This window comes from Macrobrachium nipponense, chromosome 19, assembly GCF_015104395.2.
Source record: "Macrobrachium nipponense isolate FS-2020 chromosome 19, ASM1510439v2, whole genome shotgun sequence".
Classification (NCBI taxonomy): Eukaryota; Metazoa; Arthropoda; class Malacostraca; order Decapoda; family Palaemonidae; genus Macrobrachium; species Macrobrachium nipponense.
This window is the reverse complement of record NC_061088.1, coordinates 765,503-791,555: the sequence shown is the minus strand read 5'-3', so window position 1 is coordinate 791,555 and position 26,053 is coordinate 765,503. Positions and strand designations below refer to the sequence as shown.

The following is a 26,053-nucleotide window of genomic DNA, read 5'->3' as shown; positions in this document are numbered from 1 at the left end:
AAAACTCAATTTAAATATAATAAAACATTAACCTAAAAATGTTATATAAGTTTAAACCAAACAGACCGAAATTTGGAGCTATTCTCTTTAATGCGTAAAGATTTTAGAAATTTCTTTTTCTTTTTTGAATAATTTGAACCATAATATGATATTTATAAGTTCAATTGCGTACAAAAAATAATACATAGTATTTAATTTAATTAAGATTATTAAAACATTGCCCTAAAATGCTCATAAATTAAACGTACCGAATGGATCTATTTACTTTCGAACATCAAGTATTTAAAACTAGTATTTATACTTTGAAATCTATTATAATAATGAAATTGTTTAGCATATATATTTATAGAAGATTAAAAATAATCTAAACTATATCAATCTATTAAAATATGAAAATCTTAATCTAAAATACTCATGTGAATCAAACATACCGAATGGAGCTGTTTTCTTCAGTACATAAAGTTTTCAAGCCTTAGTTATTTTATTTTAAAATATAATACGCGAAAAGATTATTAAATACATATATTTTATTATTGTTATTAATAATTAAAACTAAATTTTTTTATTAAATATAACAAAACATTATTATAAAATTCTGTAATGATTTAATAATCATAACAAACACTACCAAGTTGTGAAATGTAAACATGGTGAAGGTGGTGACTATAGAATGCCCCTTAAAGTCGTGCTCCCCCCCCTAGGGCCAAAACACCCCCGAAATTGACCAGGACTAGGCCTAATTACCGGCGTCTTTTTGACGACAGGTCGTAGTTGTCGCCAAACTACGACATCCGAATTTGGTAAGTCGTTATATCGTGTTATATGTCGTTATATAATAAGGTGACTTCGGTCTTTCTTAAGTGAGAAATTCGCCACTTGATTTTGACATTTCTTTTTTAATTATTTTTTCAGGCTGATCGAGACCGGTAGGCCTACCAAAATTCCTTTTAGATTTAGACATTCGTTAGTTTAGACTTATAATGATTACGTATTGCACCTTTATTAGGGCTACTGATTGTTTTAATCGTTGACAAGTAATTTTTTTCAGGTGGTGATGGAGACCGGTAGATCTACCTACTAGTAGGTACCTAGTAGCTAGGCTATTAGACTAGGTAGCTAGTAAATTTCACCTGCAAGCTTATGTCATACGTCTATTGACGTGTTATAATTATGTAATTTACGTTTAGATTAGGCCTACTGCTTTGTTTAATCTTTTTGACATTTTTTTTTCAGGGGCAGTTACCTGCAGGCTTATGTTAGTCTATTCTTATAATAATTCCATATTTATAGTAACTTTAACCTTCTACTATACGGTCCGTAATATTCAGCATCTTCATCATAGGTCTAGTTCTGCCCTTTATTAGGTTTTACTCTTCGTTATTACAAGCTCACCTTAGATTTGCTGAAAGCCTACCTAGGCCGTGCTTAGGCCTATCATATTAATTTTTGCCAATTTAAACTAGCCCAGGTAGATCTAGGGTACCTATCCGCGGCGGCCCAGACTATGGCAGTTGCGGTTTTTGTATGCAGTTTTATCTACTGAACAAGAATTTTAAGTAATATTTATTCGGACAACTGTCATTAACCCCCGGGGGCCAGTACTAAACACGGCGAAATACATTGGCCGCCCCAATCCCTAGTGGATGTCGTATCCGCGGTTACGTTTCTTGCAGGGTAATTCTAAAGAATAGTTCCCTACAAACTGCAAGGAACGTAACCGCGGATACGACATCCACTAGGGATTGGGCCGTCCAATGTATTTCTCCGTGTTTAGTACTGGCCCCCGGGGGTTAATTACAGTCGTCCGAATAAATATTACTTTAAATTCTTGTTCAGTAAGTAAAATAACATAGGAAAACGTCAATTGCCATAGTCTAGGCCACTGCGGATTGCTTCTGTAGAAATACCCTATACATTTTGATATAACTTACTGTGAAGAATAGGCAAGGTTAGTAGGCTACCAAATTCAAATTGCCTTTTGGTCTATGTTATTCTGGATTTTTAATAACTGCATAGTTCAGCTTACAATTAGCCCTACCAATTATCTTGTCTTTATCATAGGCCTAGTTATTTCCATCATTTTGTTTTACTCTTCATTAGCCCAGGCTCACCTTAGATTTCCCGGAGTAGGCTACTGTAGGCTTATAGTAGGTATTTCTGTTGAAAGCCTACTACAGGAATGACTCCTTGGCTTAGAGTTGTCCTGACCCCTCACATAGCAATAGACTCCAAAGGTTTAGTTAGCAGCGCCATAGGACTAATCTAGGCTACGCCGGCTATGCCTACTGTAAACAAAGTTGGTGGTATTTCTATATAAGCATGCCGCATCGTTCGTCCCCGCAAATACGAAAGCCACCAGGAATTGGGGCGTCAAATGTATTTCGCCATGTTTAGATTTACCAAGTTGGTAAATATAATATGGGCCTAATTTTTTTTATTTTGATGACCTTGCCATTGACTTCTATTGTATGGATAGCAATAATGACAAAGCTAAGGTGACTATGATAGGAAACCGGATATTATTTGGGTTAGGTAAAAGAAAATGAATTAAAAGTCTCCACCAGTCACCTACGAAGATGTTTACTGCTATTTATGTGTATGATATTTACTGTCTTTTCATTATATTTTACTCATCCACTTGGGACTGAAAATAAATGGTGGCATGAAAATAAGATTTATTCATATAGTGTAATTTTTGTATAGTAATGTAATTTATTTACTAAAGAATACAGAAATGACAAAAGAATATACAAATGTAGTAGAGGTGAGATAATTTGAGAAATGTACTGAGACAATGAGAAATTTGCTGTTATATATATATATATATATATATATATATATATATATATATATATATATATATATATATATGTATATATATATATGTGTATATATATATATATATATATATATATATATATTATATATATATATATATGCTTAAAAAATTACTGTAGATGCATGTGACTTCATAAATAAGCAAATCCCAAAGGAAAATGATAGTCAGAAATCCGGTCTGAGTAAAGACGAAAGCGCTTGGATTTCTGACTATCACTTTCCTGTGGTATTGGCTTATATATATATATATATATATATATACTATATATATATATATATATATATATAATTTTTTTTTTTTTTTTTTTTTTTTTTTTCCTTTACATTGACTAGCATGCAAACTTACTAAGGGTGGCTCCCTTTGCTGTCTTGCCCCACAGCATCCTAAGTGTGAACTGATCCTATCCGAGAATAGTTAGTTTTCTGTTTAACAACCTTCCCACAAGAAAGTTAACAGTCAAGAAGCCCCCAATAATATGTAGGTGAGAGCACTTCATGTGATGTACTGACTGTAGACATTACATAAAGTTCTTTGCAGCATCTCTCTGGCCCCTAGCTACAACCTTTTTAATTCCTTTTAATGGATATGTAACTCCATTCATATTTTCTCTCTTCTCTCTTACTTTGCACCCTCTCCCAACAAGTGTTTCATAGTGCAACTGGAAGGTTTTCCTCCTGTTACCCCTTTAAAACCTTTATATTTTCAATTGCCCTTTCAGTGCTGAATGGTCTTGTGAGTCACAGCGCTTAGCCCTTTCCCTAAATTTTATATTCCATTCCATTCCCACTGATATGTGATTAAGGTTTTAGCATTAAATTGAGCTCTGGATGTACAAAGTTACCTTGCTTTCACTGTCCCAGGCCAGAGGGTTAATTGCCATAATATCATAGAGTGCATTATACGTACAGGCAGTTCCTGGGTTACGACGGGTTCGACTTACGACATTCTGAGGTTGAGGCGGTTTTCAATTATATTCATCAGAAATTATTTCCAGGGTTATGACGCCTACAACGCTGATCTGGCAGAAGAAATACGACACTAAAAATACAAAATAATCAATATTTGAAGGTTTTTTTTAATGCAAGATGCAATAAGAATGCAATTTACATAGTTCTGAATGCACCCAAAGCATTAAAAGTACAAGGTTTTCTTAGGATTTTTGGTGATGTTCCGGCTTATGACGATTTTCGGGTTACAACGCATCTCAAGAATGGAACCCCCGTCGTAACCCGGGGACTGCCTGCATTTGTTTTGGTTTGCAGTGCTTTGTTCACATCATATTTTGAGTATAAATGACAAACTTTAAGTGTGACAAAAAGAATGCGTTCCTATCGAAGTTTCTCATGCATTTTACTTTACAGGTAGGGCAATCTGCAGGCAGCCACTCGGCTATGGCTGGAGGGTTTCTGCAGAGGCGATCAGTGAGGGTTGGCATCCCATTTCTCATGCTGATTGTGGGCGGATCGTTTGGTCTCAAGGAATTCACTCAGTTAAGGTATGGAAGTGAATTACAGTAGTAGTACATACTGTATAAATGTCTCTGTAGTAGGGTCTTTGCAACCTCTTCCATTTCTTTTCCTGTACTTCCCTTCATTCTCTCATTTTCCTTCCACCCTTCTTGCTGTCAATTTCCCTTCCAGTACTGAATGACCTCATAAGTCCCAGTGCTTGGCCTTTGGGTTAGATTTTATATTCTATTCTTTTATTTCCTTATATTAGGTTACGAATCTTTACTTTGTAGTATACGTATGCCTATGTAATTGCCAGTTGTTCATATACGAAACAAACCTTCGGTCTTAACATTAGGATAAATACTCAGCGCCAGCTGGAAACCAAGTTCAAAATAATTAATTGTGTTCGCAAGGGACTATTGGCATCTGTGCTTGGTCATTAACTCGTGACCCCGTTAGTTGTTATTCCAGTTATTTTCTTACTGCCTTTAAGTGAGGATGTGCTTTGCTCCGTCCTTTTAAAGCCGGTTTAGTTTGCCCCTGTTGTTTTCAATTTGTTGTTTGGGATTCCCGGGTATGTGAACATGGAGCCTTCTCATGCTGCGAGACTTCCTGGATATCACAAGAAGCAGATAAATGCCCTGTTATTTTCTTCGACGGTTTCGACGTCGAAGTACTCATCGTGTAGTAAGTCGTAGGTGAAGAAACTCTTAAGGTACGGTTAATTCGTTACCTGTGCTTTGGAATATCGCATATTCGTATGGATTGCCTGTAATCCAAAGTTTTGATGTATCTGGATGTGCTTTGGGGCCTGCGGAGAGAGAGGTGTGCTGCATCGCCATCTTGTTTTCGTTCCAGATATGTACGTGGGTAGAGAGGATGCAGGTGTGCGGTCGGCGTTAGGCTTATCAGGAGAACCAGCCTAAGAAGGACAGTTGGTTTGCTGTATAACGTCGTGTTGCCACCCAGGATCCCACGTGATGGATGTCCCTTTTACCCTGAAATTCACTGTATGGCGGTCGGATGCGTCGCCATCTGTAAAGAAGCAGATAGTGCAACAAGGCAGCCTTTAATGTCAGGTTGCTATGCCTACGAGAATAACATCAACAGCCATGCACTTCTGGTAGGGTGCTGGCTTCGCGTTCGAGATACTCGGTGACGTCATAACATGGCGAACGCCATGACGTCACTTCACAGCTGCGGCCTACACGAAGACATGCCTCCATTTTCCATTTTCATTTCGAGGTACAAGAGTACTTTACAACTATACGTTCGGATTGGAGGATTTTAATGCACATTGTTTTTGAGAGAAATTACAAGCTTTAGGAGATATAAGTCACATAATGGAAAAGACACAAGTCTTTCCTCTGTATCCTTCCGCTTAGGCGTCATCAAGCTTAGGTGACTGGCTTTGATGCCAGTGCGTTCTCCTGCCAATCCAGGAAAAATAGGGACTTCGTAGCTGATCCTAGAACCAAGAGGAGAAGTTTCTTCTCCATCTTCGAGCCAGGATTATTACATCCCTATTACTGTATGAAAGCACATGAAGTAGTTGTAATTGTCAAACAAGTGAATGATGGAAAGTTAGTCTAGTGTGGCTGCTGTGAAGAGTTGAAAAAGGCTAGAATCAGGGACTTCATGACTGATCCTCGTGCCAAGAGGAGAAGAATAATTTCTTCTTCATCTTGGAGCCAGGATTGTCACATCCTTGTAAAGTAGAATACCATAAAAGGTTGGGTCTCTTGATTTTGGCTGCAAGAGTACCATAAACAGCCTCACGCTTCCATCAAGCGTGTTGATGTCATAGCCAAAACCGCTTGCAAATGGCGGTAGTCATGACGTCACAGCCTACTGATTCTCTATTTACTTCGCTGCCTCCAGAACCTAATACGCTTTCTGACTCATTGGTACACACAGTAATGAAGAATAAACAGGATCTAGAGGTGAAAATGGCTAAGTAAGACAAAAAAGAAAAGGCGTGATTCGTCTTCTTCGTCGTCTTCTCTAGATGGTGTCATAGCTAAGTTTGGTGGCATCACTGAGTGTACCAGTCAAGCGTTGGAGGATACGGGATTTCGTGACTGATCCTTGGGACAAGAGGAAAAGTGTAAATTTTTCTTCATCTTCAAACCAGGACTTTTCAAATTTCTGTCTCCTTCCTTACTTAGGGCAGTAAGAAGAGAGTACCATCATAAGCTGGAACGGACAAGGTACAGGTGAGTGAAGTGGCCATACTGTTAGGGTTAGTATCAGTAAGATACCTATCAGTAGCAGGACATTCCTCTCTTCAGCAAGGGGGAGAGGAATGATAACAAACCTACATGAGTGGATGAATTGGTTTGTTAGGGGAACAGATCTTCTTATCTTCCTCGGACACAATGAACTATGACATTGTGAAGAAACCCAGAAGTCTGACTCTATGATATTCATATATCTTAGTTTGTTCATGAAACTTACCTGTCAGATATATATATAGCTGTATTTTCCGAAGTCCGACAGAAATTAAAAAACTTACGACACATGTAGTGGGAGTCAGGTGGTTAGTACCCATTCCCGCCGCTGGGAGGCGGGTATCAGGAACCATTCCCATTTTCTATTCATAATTTTTCTGTCGCCGGTGTTGTAAACACAGTTTTCAGCACCTCCGTCTTGAATTTAGGAAACTTGGCTACTATAAGTACCCCTTTTTGATTTTTTGGTATCTTGACTTTTGGATCGGTGGCTAGGCACACGTTAATTGTGGATTTGATTGATTTTGGCTTGATTTCTCTTTAAATAAGATGTCTGGTTCTAGTTCGGCTAGCGCCAGGTTTTGTACCAAGAGTGATTGTCGAGGTAGGCTACTGAAAGCATCAGTAGACCCTCATACTTTGTGTAAGAGTTGCAGGGAGCATGATTGTATGTATGAAAGTCGCTGCAAGGAATGTGAGTGTCTTTCTGATTCTGGATGGAGAGCGTATGAGTCCTATCTTCGTAAGCTTGAACGGGATAGGTTAAGGAGGTCTTCCTCCAGGAGCGTTTCAGGTAAACGTCAGGAAGTTCATGTTTCTCCTACTAACCCTCCTTTAATCACTACTCCTAACCCTGTAGTGTTGCCTTCGGGCCCTGAAACAGTGTGTGTGGAGGGTAATACCCTTACGCTTATCTTAGAGTCGATTCGTAATTTAGAATCTAAAGTGCTCGCCTTAGAAGGCAAAAGTGAAGGTGCAAAGTGCAGTGACAAGTGCTCCTTTGTTTGTGGAGGGTGCGTCAGATCGGCCCCATTTCGCCTCTAGGCCTAGACCGCTGCCGGACTCCCAGGTTTCAGGGAGAGGGCATGTCGAAAGCCGCAGGAGGGTTACGGGGAACGCCCACCGACCTGACGTGCCTTCGGCAGTATCTGTTGACGCTACCCAGACTGCCAAGGAGCGTGCGCATGCACGTCTCCTGAAAGAGTGTTTCTCTTCTTCAGAGGCTTCCTCCCCGCACAAGGGGTGGGGGAGCTCTCAGTCTGTTTCACGCCCGCTGAAAAGGAGCGTTGGTGATCGTGACGCTTCACGTCCAGTTTTTGCTCTCGAGCGGCGATCTTCGCCTGAGAGTATGTTCGCAGCCTTCCCGCCACAGAAGAAACGTAAGGAGTCATCGGATGATGACTTTGTTGAGCGCCCCAGTCGCTCCCGAGCGCGTTCATCGGCAGTTCCTGGGAGAAGGAAGAAGGCGTCCCCTTGCCCCTCGCCTTCTCACAGGATCAGCCCGTCACATGACAAGGAATCCTCTCCTACTGAGAAGATCCTGCGCTCTTTGCAGCAACAACTTGCAGATGCTCTTTCTAAGAGAGGGACGCAACCACGTCCCAGGAGAAAGGATGACCGTCTTCCTGTGAAGAGATCTAGAAGGTCTCCCTCTCCCTCTCCTCGCTCGTCTATCTCTCCACTTTCTTCGCCTGCTAGAGTTCGTGCGACTCCCCAGCGGCTCTCTAGAGGACGTGAAGAGGAATTTACTCACTCTGCGCATGAAGTGGTATTACCTGCTCGTAAACTTACGGTGCGAGAGCTCGATATTTGCGTGGACGCTTCGGTGCAAGTTCAGGATCTTGACGCTCGGTCGGAAGCCAAGCGAGCGCCAGGGGCATCTAAGAGTGCACCGGCGGAAGCAGAGCGCGCGCGAGATGTTAAGCGCGCTTTAGTGAACGTCATACGCACGCCAGTGGACGCCAAGCGTGCGCCAGCAGACGCCAGCAGCGCGCGAGTGGACGCCAATCCCGCGCTAGTAGCAGCCAGGCGTGCGCCAGTGGACGCCAGGTGTGCGCCAGCGGACACCAGGTGTGCGCCAGCGGTCGCTCGGGTGGACGGAGGATGTGGAGTTTTCCATACACTCAACTTATCCTGTCCAGATATATAACATACTCAGACTTCCGTCCGTCCCCGACAGAAATTCAAATTTCGCGCCACTCGGCTTACAGGTAGGTCAGGTGATCTACCGGCCTGCCTGGGCGGCAGGACTAGGAAACCATACCCGTTTTCTATCATATTTTCTCTGTCGCCGGTGGTAATCAACATTGTTGTTATTACCTCCTGACTTAGATTCATTTTTAATCCTTTGATCATCGTTTTTCGGCTTTTTTGGTGACGTATTTGGATCGTGTTTTGCATTCGCTACAGTGGACTGTTTTTTGGAATAAAACTCTTTTGGATTTTTCTCAGTATGTCTGATTCTAATGTGAGTGTGAGAATGTGTGTGAATGTAGGCTGCAGGGTGAGGATACCGAAAGCTTCGGTTGATCCTCACTGTATGCCATAAATGTAGGGGGTTTCAGTGTTCTGCTATTAATACTTGTAAGGAATGCGAGGGATTGAATGCAGAAGAGTGGAAGACTTTGACTTCTTATTTGAAGAAGTTAGAGAGGGATAGAATTAGACGATTGAAAGGTGTGAGTTCAAGGCCTATTGAGCCTTTCACTGATAATTCTAATCCTACTGATGTAGATTCTCCCTATGTATCTCATTCTCAGAGTGCTTTTTCGGATTCGGCATCGGAAATCGCCATCTGAAAGCTACAATTAAGGACATGAAGTCCAAGATGGCTGACTTCAAAGGTAAGGCTAGTGAAAGTGAGCATTACAGTGAAGTGAGTTCTCCCAGTGTTGTGGTAGGGGGCGTTTGATCGTCCCTGCGACGCTCCCAGGCCTAGACCTCTTCCAAGCTCACAAAGCCCAGAGGAGAAGGAAAGTCGAAAGCCTTAAGGAGGTTGTGGGAATCCCAACGGTCAGACGTCCCTTCAGCTAGCTCTGCTTCGTGGCAGGCGGCTCAAGGGCGCTATAGAAAAAGCGTCCTTCGCTGAGTGTTTTCTCGTCCTCTCCCTCTCCCTCACCTAAACGAGGGTGGAAGGAATCGAACTTGTCGAGACCGCTGAAGCGTCATATGAAGCCTGACATAGATTCTAGTCCAGAGCGTTTCTCAGATGACGCTCCGTCTTCTAGCAAGAAGCGAAGGGGACGTCAGCGTCACCTGACGTGTACGCGGAAGTACCCTTTCCTTCTTCTCCCCCGAGTGATGACGAAAGACGTCATGCACTGGACGTGGGAGAAGCGTCAAGAAAGATCATTATGGCAGTTCAGAGCAACTGTCATCGCTAGTGGGAGTTTTAGCGCCACGTCGGAAGGAACGTGACGCTTCCAATTAAGAAGTCTCGTCCTCTCTCACCTGCTCAACGAGAAGCGTCATACAGACGGGAACGTCTACAGAAGCTTCTAGTTCGAGAGCGAGAACAGGTGCTTACGAGAGTTTCGTAAGCGCCAGGAGGACGTAAGACGTCTTTTAGACGCGAAGCGTCATTGGAAACGGAGCATAGACATGAACGCTCCGTCCAATATTATGACGCCAAGTAGGACGCCTTTGGAGAGCGGAGCGTCTTCCAAGCGCGAAGCGTCATCGAGACGTCAGCAAAAGACGTCATCCATGACGCTTGGCGAACGGAAGCGTCATGTAAGCGTGAAGCGTCTTCTAAAATTCTAGAGAAGCCGAAGCTTATGACGCCTTCCAAGACTATTAGAGCGGGAAAGAGGAAGGATTATCATTCCCTTAGCCCCTCTCCTAGTAGGAGTTTGTCTCCTCAAGAAGAAGAACATTCGGAAAGGAGAGCGGAGACGCATTTAGATCCCGATTAGAGGAAAACTCGGATGACGAATATAGTGGAAGAGAAGGTCTGTCTAACTATAAGGTGTTGACTACCCTACTTCTTGAGGAGTACGGAGACGAGTTGACTCCTGCCGCTCGCCTTCTCCGCGCTCGTGCTCTTTTCAGTGCTAAGACGAAGAAGCCTTCGTCTTTTCTCAAAATGAAACCCACATATCGATGAAGAGAGCATTACATTCCTTAGACTCATGGATGCCAAGTCTAAGAAAGACTTAGTGAGGACAGTCTTCTGCATTGCCTCCAGCAAGATTGGCTGGGAAAAGAGGCATTTGGTATCAGACGGGAGAGAATATGGGTATTGCTCTCCCTTCTACAACCGAAACAGATTTTCGACTTTGGTTGACGCTTCACGGCGTCAAAGTCTCAATTCTGCACGGATTACGTGGGGAATTTCGGAACTGGATCATCTCCTCAAGGGACTCTTTCGTGGTTATGGAAGTTTTAAACTTCTTAGATTGGTCCCTTGGGGTGATGTCCAAGAAAGCCCATGATTCGGAAGGAATCGAACCTGAAGCCCTGTTATGCATATTGTCTTGTATTGACAAGGCGGTACAGGATGGATCTTTTGAAAATCTCCTCTTTGTTTGGGGCAGGTCTTTTAAAGAAAAGGACTGTATATGGCGCCTTCTTAACAAAAGGCAGTCTCACATGCTCAGAGAGCAGCACTTCTATATGCGCCTCTATCTGATTTTTGTTCCTTCTCAGTTAGTAAAGGACATTGCGCATTCTTTAACTGAGTAAGGCAACTCAGGATCTGCTGACGGCAGTCAGCAAGAAAGAAGAAACCTGTTGCTGCATCGGACAAGAAAGGACCCAGTACAACGGTGCAGCCCTTTCGAGGTGGTCCGACCTCCAGACCTTCCACAAGGAGGAAGGCTCCAGAGAAGAGAGGTAGATCTGCTTTTCGTCCCTTTAAGAAGGGAAAATGAAGATTCTCTCCTCCAAGCACCAGTAGGTGCCAGGCTCCTGGGATTTGTGGAAGCCTGGACACTGATAAATGCAGACGCGTCATCTTTGGCGATATTAAGGAGGGGATATCGTATCCCTTTCCCTTTCCCAACACCTCCTCCCCTAACGTCAATACCAAGGGAACTATCAGCCAAATACAAGGATCCTGTGCTGAGGGATACTCTTCGATCGATGGTGGAACAAATGTGGGACAAGAGAGCGATAGAATTGGTACGGGATCAACACTCCCCGGGGGTTTTAACAATCGCCCTTTTTTCTGGTGGCGAAGCCTCGGGAGGCTGGAGACCAGTACTGGACGTCAGCTCTCTGAACAAATTTGTTCAGAAGGAGAATTCTCCATGGAGACTTCTGCTTCAGTCATGGCGTCATTACGACAGGGAGATTGGATGGTGTCTTTAGATCTCCAGGACGCCTTACTTTCACGTCCCGATCCACCCTTCATCGAAGAAGTACCTCCGTTTCATGACGGGGGGAAGGATCTTTCAGTTCAGAGCCTTGTGTTTCGGCCTGTCCACAGCTCCTCAGGTCTTCACAAGCCTGATGAAGAATGTGGCGAGGTTTCTTCACCTCAAAGGAGTGAATGTCTCTATGTATCTGGACGACTGGCTCATCAGGGCCAGATCAGAGAGACAGTGCTTGGAGGACCTAAAGTTAACTCTGGATTTAATCAAGCGTTGGGATTGCTTGTGAACCTCGAGAAGTCTCAGCTGACCCCCAGACAAGACCTAGTCTATCTGGGGATTCGGATGGATTCTCGGGGTTTTCGGAGTTTTTTCCTTCGCAAGAGAGAATCGCAAAAGGTTTGCGGATAGTCTCTCTCTTCTTAGAGAAGCAACAAGAAACGTCGGGCGAGGGAATGGTTGAGCCTTCTGGGGACGCTTTCCTCGCTAGAACAATTCTTCCCTCTAGGAAGACTTCATATACGTCCGCTTCAATTCTTCCTCAAGAGGTCTTGGAGCTGGAAAACCGGACAACTGTCGGACGTTTTTCCCATTCCAGTGGAGATAAAGTCCCCCCACCACCTACAGTGGTGGTTGCTCCCTCTGGAAGAGAACAAAGGGATCTCTCTAAGAACACAGAACCCAGACCTAGTGTTGTTCTCCGACGCGTCGGAGAGAGGTTGGGGAGCGACATTAGGCTCAGAGGAAGTGTCAGGCACCTGGGAACCAGCACAGGTGTCTTGGCACATAAACTGCAAAGAGCTCTTCGCCGTACATCTGGCCTTGAAGAGCCTAGAACCTCTGGTGTCAAACAAGGTAGTGCAAGTAAACGTGGACAACACCACCGCACTGCCTACAATTCGGAAACAGGGAGAGGGGACGCACAACTCCCTCGTTCCTGTTTACGAGCTCACGAGAGACCTATTACTTTGGACGTCTCACAGGAACATCTCCCTGCTGACAAGGTTCGTACAGGGAGTAAGGAATGTGAGGGCGGACAGGCTCAGCAGGAGGAACCAGGTCCTTCATACAGAATGGACACTACACGAGGAAGTGTGTCTCGATCTCTGGTCTCTGTGGGGAACTCCTCATGTGGATCTCTTCGCAACATTCATTTCAAAAAGGCTCCCAGTTTTTGCTGCGGTCGTGGAAGATCCAAGAGCTCTTATGGTAGACGCCTTCCTGCTAAATTGGTCTCGAGTAGACGTATATGCTTTTCCCCATTCAAAATCCTGGGGTTAGTAATGAGAAAGTTTTGTGGCGTCAAAAGAGACGAGGATGACGTTAATAGCCCCTTCCTTTTGGCCGGCCCAGGAATGGTTCACGGAGGTGGTAGAGTGGATCGTAGATTTTCCAAGATCCCTACCAAGAAGGATGGATCTTCTCAGACAACCACACTTCAAGAGGTACCACCAAAACCTCCCCGCTCTCGCTCTGACTGCCTTTCGACTATCGAAAGACTTGTCAGAGCGAGAGGCTTTTCTCGCGAAGTGGCAAGCGCGATCGCGAGAGCACAGAACCTCCACTACGAAAGTATACCAATCAAAGTGGGAGGTATTTAGAAGGTGGTGTAGATCCAAGAAGTTGTCCTCCTCCACTACCTCTATAGCGGAAATTGCTGATTTCCTGCTATTCCTGAGAGAAAAATCTCATCTAGCCGTATCCACAATAAAGGGATACAGAAGTATGCTCTCGGCTGTATTCAGGAACAGAGGTTTAGATCTGGCAGATAATAAAAGATCTCCACGATCTCATAAGGTCTTTTTGAGACTTCAAAGTCTAAGGAACCAGTACCTCCGAAACTGGAACCTAGACGTTAGTCCTAAAGTATCTGTCATCGGAAAGATTCGAACCTCCTCATCGGGCATCGTTTAGAGACATTACCCGAAAATGCCTATTCCTATTATCTTTAGCTACGGCAAAGAGAATTAGTGAATTGCATGCTCTGCAGGATAAAGAGAGGATTCAAGGGAGACTCAGCGATTTGCTCGTTTTTAAGACCCTGTTTTTTTTAGCGAAAAACGAGAATCCTACGAATCCCTGGGCCTAAGTCATTCGAAGTCAAAGGCATGTCGAGTCTCGTAGGCAGAGAGCAGAGAGGTCTCTATGCCCTGTTAGAGCTCTGAAGTTCTACCTTCAGAGAAAGCATCAAATGGGAGGCTCTAGACAAGGTCTTTGGTGCGCGGTAAAAGACCCCACAAGACTGATGTCCAAGAATGCGCTGGCATTCTTTGTAAGAAACGTCATTACAGACGCTCATAAGGCCTGTCCTGACGAACAGTTACAACTGTTGAGAGTAAAAGCTCATGAAGTGAGAGCTATAGCGACGTCTCTCTCGTTTCATAAGAATATGTCGCTTAAAACATCATAGATACGACATTTTGGAGATGCAACTCAGTATTTGCATCTCATTACTTGAAAGACGTGCGTGTGACATATGAGAAGTGTTTTTCTCTAGGTCCTTTCGTATCGGCGGATACGATTCTGGGTACGGGAGCCGACACCAATCCTTAAATGTATATACTTTTCTTCTTTTTGGATATGGTCGAGAGTCTCTTCGAACAATAGAGGACTTAGGCTAGCACGGGCGGCCGTCTATGTTGTTCAGTAAGAGAATTCTTGTCATATTCAATTAGTTGAGTATAATTTTTTTTTTGAAAATTATGTATGTGTGCGTAGTGGTGTTGAGTTACGGTGTTGTGACGAGTTCGGGGATAACTCGTAACAATCCTTAGTTCTAACATATGGTTAGGATCAGGTGGTCGGGATTTGGGTTGTGTGCTCCTTCATAAGGTGTATTGTCATATAAGTGGATCAGCACCCATTGACAAAGTCCTTTTAGGCTCTGCCGAGTAAGTGGGTAAGACCCCATCGGCAGACCCACAAGAACTCTTGGCCATAGATCATATATCTCGCTAAAGTTTCTTGAGGTGATGCCAGACTACTGGGCAAACACCCACGAAGTCTACCACCTATCAGGTAGGAACCAAGGTTTTATTTATACCTACAACATATGTTGTTTACCTGTCTATTCCATATAGTAGCTGTCTCTTACCCTCCACCGAAGGGTGCCAATCAGCTATGTATATATCTGACAGGTAAGTTGATTGTATGAAAATGATATTGTTATGATACAATCAAGTTTCATACATACTTACCTGGCAGATATATACAATTAAAGGCCCACCCAGCCTCCCCGCAGGAGACAGGTGGAAGAGAGAAAATATGATAGAAAACGGGGATGGTTCCTAGTCCTGCCGCCCAGGGCAGGCCGGTAGATCACCTGACCTACCTGTAGCGAGGTGGGCGCGAAATTTGAATTTCTGTCGGGGACGACGGAGTCTTAGCTATGTATATATCTGCCAGGTAAGTATGTATGAAACTTTATTGTATCATAACAATATCATTTTCGTCGTCACCCACCTGTTTTTGATGAGACTTTGCAAGTTACTTCGGGTCTTAGAGAGACAACCGGAGTTTCTATTAAGGAGTCAGCTTTGCCTTCCACTTCACAGCAACGCTCCTCTTGGAAACTTAGACCAGATAGTCTTAGTTCAGCCCTTACTTTTCCTCCGACTTCACCTGTGTCGGAAGCAGAGGGTTAGCGACGCTTCGGTTGAAGTTGATGATGAGAAACCTTTGGCGGCAGTCTCTTCTGACTACCAGGTATTGACCCGCCTTCTTCAATCGGAGTTTGGAGATACGTTTCATCCGGAAGCTCCTCGCTCTCCTCCTTCGCAACTTTCTTCTTCCAAGATCAACAAGGTCTCGGCGTTTGTCAGAATGAAGAAGTCCCTTTCAACTAAGAGGGCTCTTTGTAAGGTCCATGACTGGATGGAGAAAAGGAAGTCTCAGGGAAAGATTTCTTTTGCCCTGCCACCTTCGAGACTTAGTGGGAAAGCTGGCATTTGGTATGAGACGGGAGAAGACGTAGGTATTAGACTTCCCTCGTCAGCTCAAGGAGACTTCGCAAGCATTGTGGATGCCTCGAGGAGGTCTCACCTGTCCTCTTCGAAAGTTTCCTGGTCTACTACGGAAATGGACCACCACCTTAAAGGCCTCTTTCGGACGTTAGAGGTCTTTAACTTTCTAGATTGGTGTCTGGGAGTTCTGGATGCCAAGTCTGGGAGTTCCGACTCGATTAGTCTGGGGGAGCTGTCCAGCGTAATGTCGTGTATGGACAAGGCCGTCAGAGATGGTTCGGAGGAGCTTACAGCTCACTTTTGCACAGGGCTCTTGAAGAAGAGATCCCTGTTTTGCAATCTTACAGCTAAATCTGTCTCTCCGTCACAAAAGGCAGATTTGCTCTTCGCTCCTTTTTCGGATCATCTCTTCCCCCAGGCTATGGTAAAAGACATTGCTACCAGCCTACAGGAGAAGGCCACGCAAGATCTCCTCGCACAATCTTCAAGGAGACCTGTGGTTCCTTCGTCCTTGGGAGTTTCGATTCTCAAGAAATCGAAGCCCTTTCGAGGTAGTTCTTCCTCGAGACCAGCCCCTCGAGGAAGAGGCACTTCCAGAGGCAGAGCCACTGCGCTTGCCAAGAACAAGAAGTGAAACAGAAGTCCTTCAGTCACCGGTTGCAGCCAGGCTTCAGCTTTTTGCGCAAGCCTGGGAAGAGAGAGGTGCGGACAAATGGTCCTTGGACATCTTAAAGAAGGGTTACCGGATCCCGTTCCTGAAACCACCCCCGCTGTCTACGACACTCAGAGACATGTCACCTTCTTATCGGGGAGAAAAGCAACAAGTGCTTTACGATCTGCTAGATCAGATGATCGTGAAACACGCCGTAGAACAGGTCTCCGACCTGAATTCCCCCGGATTTTACAACAGACTGTTCCTGGTGCCAAAGCAGTCGGGGGAATGGCGACCGGTACTCGATGTCAGCAACCTGAACCTCTTTGTCATCAAGCAGAGGTTCAAGATGGAGACACCTCAGTCAGTGATGGGAGCCTTAAGACCGGGGGATTGGATGGCTTCACTAGATCTCCAGGACGCATATTTCCACATCCCCATCCACCCCCAGTCCAGGAAATACCTGGGGTTTGTCCTGAAAGGAAAAGTGTTTCAATTCAGGGCTCTCTGCTTCGGACTCGGCACTGCCCCGATGGTATTCACCCTACTGATGAAGAACATTGCGAGGTGGCTTCATCTTTCCAAAGTCAGGATCTCTCTCTACCTGGACGACTGGCTCGTACGAGCCTCCTCGAAAGACCGGTGGTCTGGAGGACCTGCACACGACCTTGTCGTTAACGAAGCCTCCCTGGGGCTTCTGGTGAACCTCGAGAAGTCACATCTGACCCCTTCTCAGTCTTTAGTCTATCTGGGGATTCAGATGGACTCAGTGGCTTTTCGGGCTTTTCCGTCCCAGGGGCGACAACTAGATTGCCTAAGCAAAGTGTCAACCTTTCTGGGGAAAGAATCATGCTCGGTGAGGGAATGGATGAGTCTGCTGGGGACCATTTCCTCACTGGAGAAGTTTGTTTCCCTAGGGAGGTTGCACCTCAGACCTCTTCAATTCTTCCTGTCGGACAATTGGAAGCACCAAAACAATTTGGAATCGATTCTGGTGTTATTGGAAGAGGTCAAGGAACATCTAAGATGGTGGACCAACCCTTTGAAGCTCGCAGAGGGTGGGTCTCCCTCAAGCTGCAAAGCCCCGACCTAGTGTTGTTTTCCGACGCGTCTTCCGCGGACGGTGGGGAGCAACACTGGGGGGGAGGAAGTGTCAGGCACCTGGAGAGGGGAACAGGTGTCCTGGCACATAAACCTCAAGGAGCTGGCAGCAGTTCATCTGGCGCTCCAGTTCTTTCAGGACGAAGTCTCCGGCAATGTGGTGCAGATCAACCCGGACAACACCACAGCCCTGGCATACCTCAAGAAACAGGGAGGAACCCACTCTCGATCCCTGTTCTTCCTTGCAAAAGAGATCCTGTTATGGGCGAAGGCACACGACGTCTCTATCCTGACGAGATTCATATCAGGAGTAGAAAACGTCCGTGCAGATCTACTCAGTCGACAAGGTCAACTTCTGCCGACGGAGTGGACCCTTCATCAGGAAGTATGCCAGAGGTTGTGGAAGTTATGGGGATGTCCTCCTCGTAGACATCTTCGCAACTTCCAGGACAACAAGACTCCCGCTGTACTGCTCACCAGTTCTAGACCCAGGAGCAGTAGCAGTAGACGCCCTTCTTTGGGATGGGTCGGGACTAGACCTTTACGCCTTTCCCCCGTTCAAGATCCTAGGGGAAGTAATAAGGAAATTCGCGGCATCAGAGGGAACGAGGATGACTCTCATCGCCCCCTTCTTTTCTAGTAGACTTTCCGAGGACTCTGCCTCCAAGGATAGATCTACTCAAACAGCCCCACTTCGAGAGGTATCACAAAAACCTCCTCGCTCTGAGTCTGACTGCGTTCAGACTATCCAGAAGTTGGCCAGAGCGACGGGTTTTTCAAGACCTGTGGCTAAAGCGATCGCAACGGCAAGGAGACCTTCTTCTATTGCCGTATACCAATCAAAGTGGGCTGTTTTTTGGAGCTGGTGCAGGAAGAAAGGCATTTCCTCCACCTCTACCTCTGTGAGCCAGATCGCAGACTTCCTTCTCTACTTGAGGAATGAAGTTCGCTTAGCGGTGCCTACGATAAAAGGCTACAGAAGTGTGCTTTCTGTAGTCTTTAGGCATAGAGGGCTGGACTTAGCCAATAACAGAGACCTTCATGATCTTCTGAAGTCTTTCGAGACTTCGAAGGTATCTCAACCAAGAGTTCCTTCCTGGAACTTAGACATTGTTCTAAAGTTTTTGATGTCCAGTGATTTTGAACCGCTCAACTTAGTTTCTTCGCTTAGAAACCAAATTACAAGGGAAGACCACTTTTTCTAACTGCTCTGGCGACGGCGGAGAAAGAGAGTTAGTGAGATCCAGGCAATAAGCAAGCATGTTGGGTTTAAGAACTCTGATGCAGTTTGTTCTTTAAGCCCTATGTTAGCTTAGAAAGAACGAAAATCCTTCCAACCCTTGGCCCAAGACATTTGAAATCAAGGGTTTGACAGAGATCGTGGGTAGTGAGCCAGAGAGAGTCCTGTGCCCTGTCAGGGCTCTCAAATTCTATTTAGACAGAACGAAGGACTGTAGAGGACCTTCGGGCAACTTGTGGTGCTCTGTTAAGAAGCCTGATCTTCCCTTGTCAAAGAACGTGCTTTCTTTCTTCTTGAGAGACAACCATTAAGGAAGCTCATTCCCACATGTAGTGATAGTGAAATGAAGCTTTTAAAAGTGAATGCCCACGAGGTGAGGGTATTTCGACCTCGATAGCCTTTCACAGAAAATATGGCACTCAGTGACATTTTGAGTGCCACATATTGGCGGAGCAACTCGGTGTTCGCTTCACACTACCTGCGGGAGGTGAAGCGACATACGAACATTGCTCGTCGCTTGGACCATACGTCGCTGCAGGACACTGTTTTGGGGGCAGGAGTAGCACTCATCCGTTTCCTTTAGTGGTTAGGTGAGCTTTTAATTGTGTGTGTTTTTTTTGGTTGTGGGGTCGACCGCCCGAGGCGGATCTCCCTTCTTTAGTCTAGTTTAGTGGAATACCTTTGGTAGACTAGGCCAGGTGGTTTTTTACTTCGTTTGCCCTCATTGTATGGTCAATGGTCTAGTCACATCTGGGGGCATGGACACCGCCCCCGTTTTGGGAAACCGATCATCTTTGAGTGCACCAGCTTATAGGTCTCTTACCTCGCTGGCAACTCTAGTAGCACAAGCAAGACTTACGTGGCAGTAACCACGAAGCCAGCTATGCTAACAGGTAAGGAACCAAGATATCAATTATCTGCATGTATATGTTTCCTAAAATTCTATTCTGTCTCTTCCCACCACCAAAGGTGGGATTCAGCTATATATATATACAGGTAGGTGTTTCATGAACAAAATGATATTGTAATGATACAATAAAGTTTGTTCATACTTACCTGGCAGATATATATAATTTAAGTACCACCCACCTCCCCTCAGGAGACAGTGGAAATAAAATTATGAATAGAAAATGGGAATGGTTCCTGATACCGCCCGCCTCCAGCGGCGGGAATGGGTACTAACCACCTGACTCCCACTACGTGTGTCGTAAGTTTTTTAATTTCTGTCGGACTTCGGAAAATACAGCTATATATATATCTGTCAGGTAAGTATGAACAAACTTTATTGTATCATTACAATATCATATTCGGAAATACTGGTCAGTTGTTTCGTAGAATTCTAGTATTCAGAAAACTAATCAAAGGTGGCAAACTCCCAGTTGGTTAATAGTACTTACCTCCCACCAAGAGTAAGTCTATCCTAATGTTAAGACCGAAGGTTTCGTATATGAACAAATGACAAATTTTTAACTAATTTGTATTTTTCATAACTTACAAACCTGAGGTCTTACCATACAAAGGTCCACCTCTAACCACCCCTCTATCAACTAACCTGGGTTGGAAGAATAACTATCGGAGTCATGAGTTAATGAGGGGTATGTGGGTGGCTCCACATGTCTTGTGACCAAGCACAGATGCCAATAGTCCCTTGCTTACACAATTATTTTAAACTTTACCAGTTTCCAGCTGGTGCTGAGTATTTATCCTAATGTTAAGACCTCAGGTTTGTAAGTTATGAAAAATACAAATTAGTTAAAAATTTGTAATTTTTGGTGACATACTAGCAATGATTTGTTTTGTATTTAACATGTAGTAATTGTTTGTCAGTGGTTATAAGGCACATTTCTTGCTTGTTATTAAATCATCCCCAAGAACACTTTCAAGATGAAAAGTAATTTGGAAAGAATTATCATTATTATTATTATTCAGAAGATGAACACTAATCTTACAGAATAAGCATCCAAAGAATATGGTATTTATTTGAAAGAAGTAAATGTAGGTGATAGGAAATATGGAAATGGGAGATCAGATATTAGAAAAGAAAAAATGACTTAACAGTGTGAGGAATAAAGGACTTCTGGAACTGAGAAGTTCGACAGCAAGGCACACCTACTACATATTTGAGTAAACAATCAGACTGGGATTGAAAGGAAGCTTTGCTTTACAGTTAGATATGTCCATATGCCTTTTTCCACATCTTGGCCCTTCAGAACTGCAGAAAAATCAGAGTATCCCTGGAAAGAAAGTGAATATTATCCATTGCAAGGTCAGCTGTTGAAGCCGAACATCCAGAGATCCTTCATTAAAACAGTTCTTGTACTTTTAATTATTTTTGTACATTTTTATCGGTTTCTATGTTTATTTATTAATATTTTCTGATAAATGATCTGCTCTCTCTCTATATCCTATTAACTTCTGTAATTTCTCTCAAATTAACACCGTAATATTCTTTGGAAGCTTGGGTTTCAAGTCAGTGGCCCCTGTAAGCTTGTTCCATATGAATAAGGTTTGTCTTCTGAATAAAAATAATGATACAGACACCCTGCAAAACTGTATGCCCAAAAGACTATTGAAGAAAAGGTTGTCTCCAAGTATACCTTTACAAAATGAGGTCCTGTAGGCATCATTACTGAAGGTTTTTTCAGTATGTATCCCTACAACCCCTAGCTGCAGCCTCTTTCATTCCCTTTTCTGTACCGCCATTCATTTTCTTTCCTCCGCCCTGTCTAACAATTTTTTCACGGTGCAACTGGAAGGTTTTCCTTCTGTTACACCTTTCAGACTTTTTTACTGTCCATTTCCCTTTGGCCGCTGAATGACCTCACGGTGCTTGGCCGTTGGCCTGAATTCTATATGGCAATTCCAGTATATAATGAGATCTCTACAATAATTCATATCCTCATTGTTATAGTAATGTTGCAGTACAGTGATTGATGGATCTTAATCATATACTCTTAGTTTTCTTTTGAACAAGCATTGCTGATTTTACTGTTGCATGTTTAACAAGCATTGCTAAGTTTACTGTTTCATGTTTTTTTTTAAAGCATTTTTATCTATTTATTAATATTTTCTTTTTTTAAATCTTTGAGTTTTTTTTCTGTAGTACTTCCCTTTACCTCCTCCTCCTTCTTCTTCCTAATGAACACACATTCTTTGGGGGCTTGAATTTCAAATCCCATAGTGCCATCAGTGCACCTCGCATGATAAAATGTAGGCATTACTTAAGGGCTTTTGCAGCATCCTTTCATCCCTTAGGGATGCTGCAGCAACTGCAACGGTTTTCCTCCTGTTAAACTTTCAGACCTTGTTATTGCCAGTTTCCCTTTCAGCACCGAATGACTTCATAGGTCTCCTCTCCTAGCGCTTGGCCTTTCTTGGCCTTCGACCAAAATTCTGTAAGGCAGTCCCCAGGTTACGACGGGTTCGGCTTACAACGTTCCAAGGTTAAGGCGCTTTTCAATTGTATTCATCAGAAATTATTTCCAGGGTTACGATGCCTACAACGCTGATCTGGTAGATGAAATGTGACACCAAAAATGCAAAATAAATATTTGAAGGTTTTTTTGATGAAAAATGCAATAAGAATGCAGTTTACATAGTTTTGAATGCACCCAAAGCATTAAAAGTAAGGTTTTCTTAGGATTTTTTATGATGTTCCTGCTTACGAAAATTTTTGGGTTACAACGTGTCTCAAGAACAGAACCCTCGTCATAACCTGGGGACTGCGTGTATTTTATTCTATTCTTGACCATGATCTGCTGTTTCTTACATGTCCGAGGTCAGTGCTATGCTCCTAGTCACAGTTTTGATGTCCCCCCCCCCCAAGACTGGTATGCCTTTCTACACAGTAGTAGGACTTACAAACATTCTGGGATAAGAGTTGTGCTGCCATAGCTTCAGCCTCCTCTGCTTTGGGAGTTCTGTTTCCATGTTCAACTACTTGTTAGTTGTATGTTGGGAGTTGATACCAGCAGCTCCCATTCTTTAGTGGTGTTCTTTTGCCCAAAACTCAACCTGATGTCTTAACTGCTTTCATGACACTAGTTTTGCCCGAAATTAATCTCTCATCCACCGTGCCTTCACTTTTGCCTTTTTGTCTTTAAATCATAAATTAGAAATAGTTTTATGTCTAGTATTATTTATGGAACTGTCCACATGGTATAGTATTTGCAAAACTTGAGTTATGGATTGTAATTTCCTCCCATCTGTGTTTTTCAGGTACGATTTTCGTAATAGCAGGAACATTACAAAAGAGGAGGCAGAGAAGCTTGGGGTTGAAATGAAAGATGCAACCAGCGTCACCTTAGAAGCAATATATAGTGATATTAGTGAGGTACAGTAAGCAGGAAACGTTGTTTGCTATGTTAAGTAATGTTTACTTTTCTAACTGATCTCTTCTTTTTGTACTGCCTATGACCTATTTCTTCTTTCAGATGAACACCATATACTTTGGAAGCTTGCATTCCAAGTACAGTGGTACCTCGAGATACGAAATTAATCCGTTCCGAGACGGCCTTCGTATCAAGAGTTTTTCATATCTTGGAACACATTTTACATGTAAAATGGCTAATCCGTTCCAAGCCCTCCAAAAACATCCCAGTAAATTATATTTCCAGGCCTAAAACACATGTTCTAGGGTTACGACGGAAGAAATATGACTCCAAAAAGGCAAAATACTGTACATACTTGAGTAATATTCAACTGCATGTAATGTTAAACCCCATTTTTACTGCATATTATTAGGACTTCAGCATATGTCCCTTAGCAATAAGCCTAGCCTATGTTAGCGGTTGCTACTGTAGCCTAGTCTATGATTCTGACATCTAAACCTAAGAGCTAAAAGCTTAGAATATGCCAATAAAATGTATAAATAATCAGTATGTACTCATTTCAAATAATTATTAATTAATCATTAACTATAATACACAAACAAACAAAAAACAAACCTTCCAATCGATTGTTTACAATCAGCTCTTACCCGTCTTACGAGTATCGAACGAGCGCCAAGCAATCATTTTTCCTAGCACACAGTAAGCCATAAATTGTCATTAGTATCTCTCTTCAACTAATGAAACCACCAAACAGTATAATAACCATTCATTTCTATTCTTTATTCTATCTTTACCTAACGGAGATACCAAGTTACTGACAGCTATAATGAAACATATGTATACGTAACGTAATAATAAAACAGAAGAAGAATTCTAAAAAATATGTAGTATTTGTTGGCAGTCTGATTTATTTTATATTTTATGATATCTAATTCATAATTTTTTTATTAAATGTATTGCATGTACTCATTTCAAATAATTATTAAGTAACCATTAACTATAATAAACAAACAAAAAAAGCTTCCAAACGTCTGTTTACATCCAGCACTTACGAGTATCGAACGATCGCCAAGCAATCACTTTTACACAGTAAGCCATAAATTTTCATTATCTCTCTTCAACTACTGAAACTACCAAACAGTATAATAACCATTCATCTCTATTCTTTATTCTATCTTTACCTAATGTTTTTTTTTTATTAAATTTATTGCATGAATACTAACTTTTTCAATTTACAGCAACCTTTTACCAATAGAATACTTAAAGCACAAGGGGTAGATGCTGACCAATAGGAGAGCAGGACCTTATGGGGTGACTAGCATCAGGAACCAATGGGAGAGCGGGATGATGGTGGCGAGTTTACTCAGTTGGCGGCGCGGGAGTTTTAAAATTGTTCTCGGTGGTCCGGGCGAATCTCGGGACTTTACAGCAACAACCTTTCGTATCTTGAAAACTTTTCGTATGTAGAGCAGTAAAATTTTTCATATTGGCTTTCGTAACTTGGATTTTTCGTAAGTTGAGCCTTTCGTATCTCGAGGTACTACTGTAATTGGCAGCTGTGGGCTTTTTCATATGAATAGTTTTATCTTCTGAATAATACTATATAATAATAATAATTAGATAGTATATTATTCATTTGATCTCTTCTTTCTGTGTTTCCCATTACCCTCTGTTACTTCTTTCTAGTGAACACCATATTCTTTGGAACCCTGAATTGTTCAAGTCAATGGCCCCTGTGCACTTGTTCCAGATGAATAGGGTTCATCTGAATTATAATGGAAATAACAGCATATGAATATTTACTATGTTTATGGGATACAGCACTTTTATTCACCAGGTGTCTTAATGCTGTGCACCCCTCAGCCATTTTCATGATTACACAAGACTGGCTTTGCAGACAAATTTGTTCCCTGGTATTAGAAAATTTCAGCCTGTCCTTCCACAAGTATATGATCTAATTTTACATCTCATTGAAAATCCCAGACCTAACAGCGTAATATAATCCTGACCATCTCATGAGTTGGAAATCCACAAATTAGATGATATATTTAAGAAATCCACCTGCAGTTCAAAGCATCATGTATATCTGATTCAGTGTGGAGGCACTGAAACCCAAGTGGAACTGGATGCTCCAAAACTGTATGTAGATTTCTTAAATATTTGTTCTCCAGTTGGTGGTTTTCAAGTTTCAAAGTCTGGTACTACTGATCTTGTTATCATCTCATGTCGTACTGTTTGATAGACTGTATATTACATAAATACGTAGTACGTATTGCATTAAATTCATTACATTGACCGCACTTATTTTGTGATAGCATTTGAAATATTAAGTAATATGTAAGTTTAGCTGTACGTATGTTAATTTAAGGATTACAAATATTCTTTTGCTTCTAATACAGTGATATGGTTGTGTGGCAGTAGTATTTCGAATGTGAACCAAACATTCTTATAAGTTTGGTTTTGTATAAATACACTATAGTACAGATTGTGAATAATATTCTCTTGATTTTATCACATGATAGGAATTGTATTTTGTCACCTCTGTTAATGCAATGTTTTTTCCATTAGATTGACACCACAAACTGGGAAAACAAAAGAGGTCCTCGCCCCTGGGAGGAAAGCAACCAGCTGTATTTAGAAGCTGTAGAACGGGGAAAGATCTTAAAGGAAAACGCTCAGTAAACTTAAAGCTTGAGAAGTGTTTACGTAGTTCTCACGGACTAATGAGTGGTTACAGAGCAGTTGAGCTTTTGCTGAAAACGTTAGGAAAATGTAAACACAGAGGGCTCATGTACTTTTACTACATAATGTAAATACAGAAACCTTTTTGAAATTTTCAGTTGACTTTTATTTCATAAACCTTAAGTGATGGATGTGGTGCTTATATCTTGAAAGTGCTTTTGAAAGTTCTCTTGAAAACAGTTGTGTGAAAAG

General features: G+C 42.7%; 1 protein-coding gene across 1 annotated transcript; it reads left to right on the top strand.

The window, feature by feature from the left end:
• The first annotated feature begins 652 nt into the window (after positions 1-652).
• On the top strand, positions 653-25,958 carry LOC135213371 (cytochrome c oxidase assembly protein COX16 homolog, mitochondrial-like). The gene is made up of 4 exons (XM_064247353.1): positions 653-800; positions 4,201-4,334; positions 23,007-23,121; positions 25,688-25,958. Exons 2-4 carry the CDS (start codon positions 4,231-4,233, stop codon positions 25,799-25,801), a joined length of 333 nt encoding a protein of 110 aa, XP_064103423.1. The 5' UTR covers positions 653-800; positions 4,201-4,230; the 3' UTR covers positions 25,802-25,958.
• The last annotated feature ends 95 nt before the right edge of the window (positions 25,959-26,053 follow it).

What these genes read in the sequence shown, in the direction of transcription:
- LOC135213371 (XM_064247353.1), top strand. Translation starts at nt 4,231, where the DNA reads ATGGCTGGAGGGTTTCTGCAGAGGCGATCAGTGAGGGTTGGCATCCCA. An exon ending in AAGGAATTCACTCAGTTAAG is followed by an intron (nt 4,335 to 23,006) that starts GTATGGAAGTGA and finishes TGTGTTTTTCAG; the next exon opens with GTACGATTTTCGTAATAGCA. An exon ending in TATATAGTGATATTAGTGAG is followed by an intron (nt 23,122 to 25,687) that starts GTACAGTAAGCA and finishes TTTTTCCATTAG; the next exon opens with ATTGACACCACAAACTGGGA.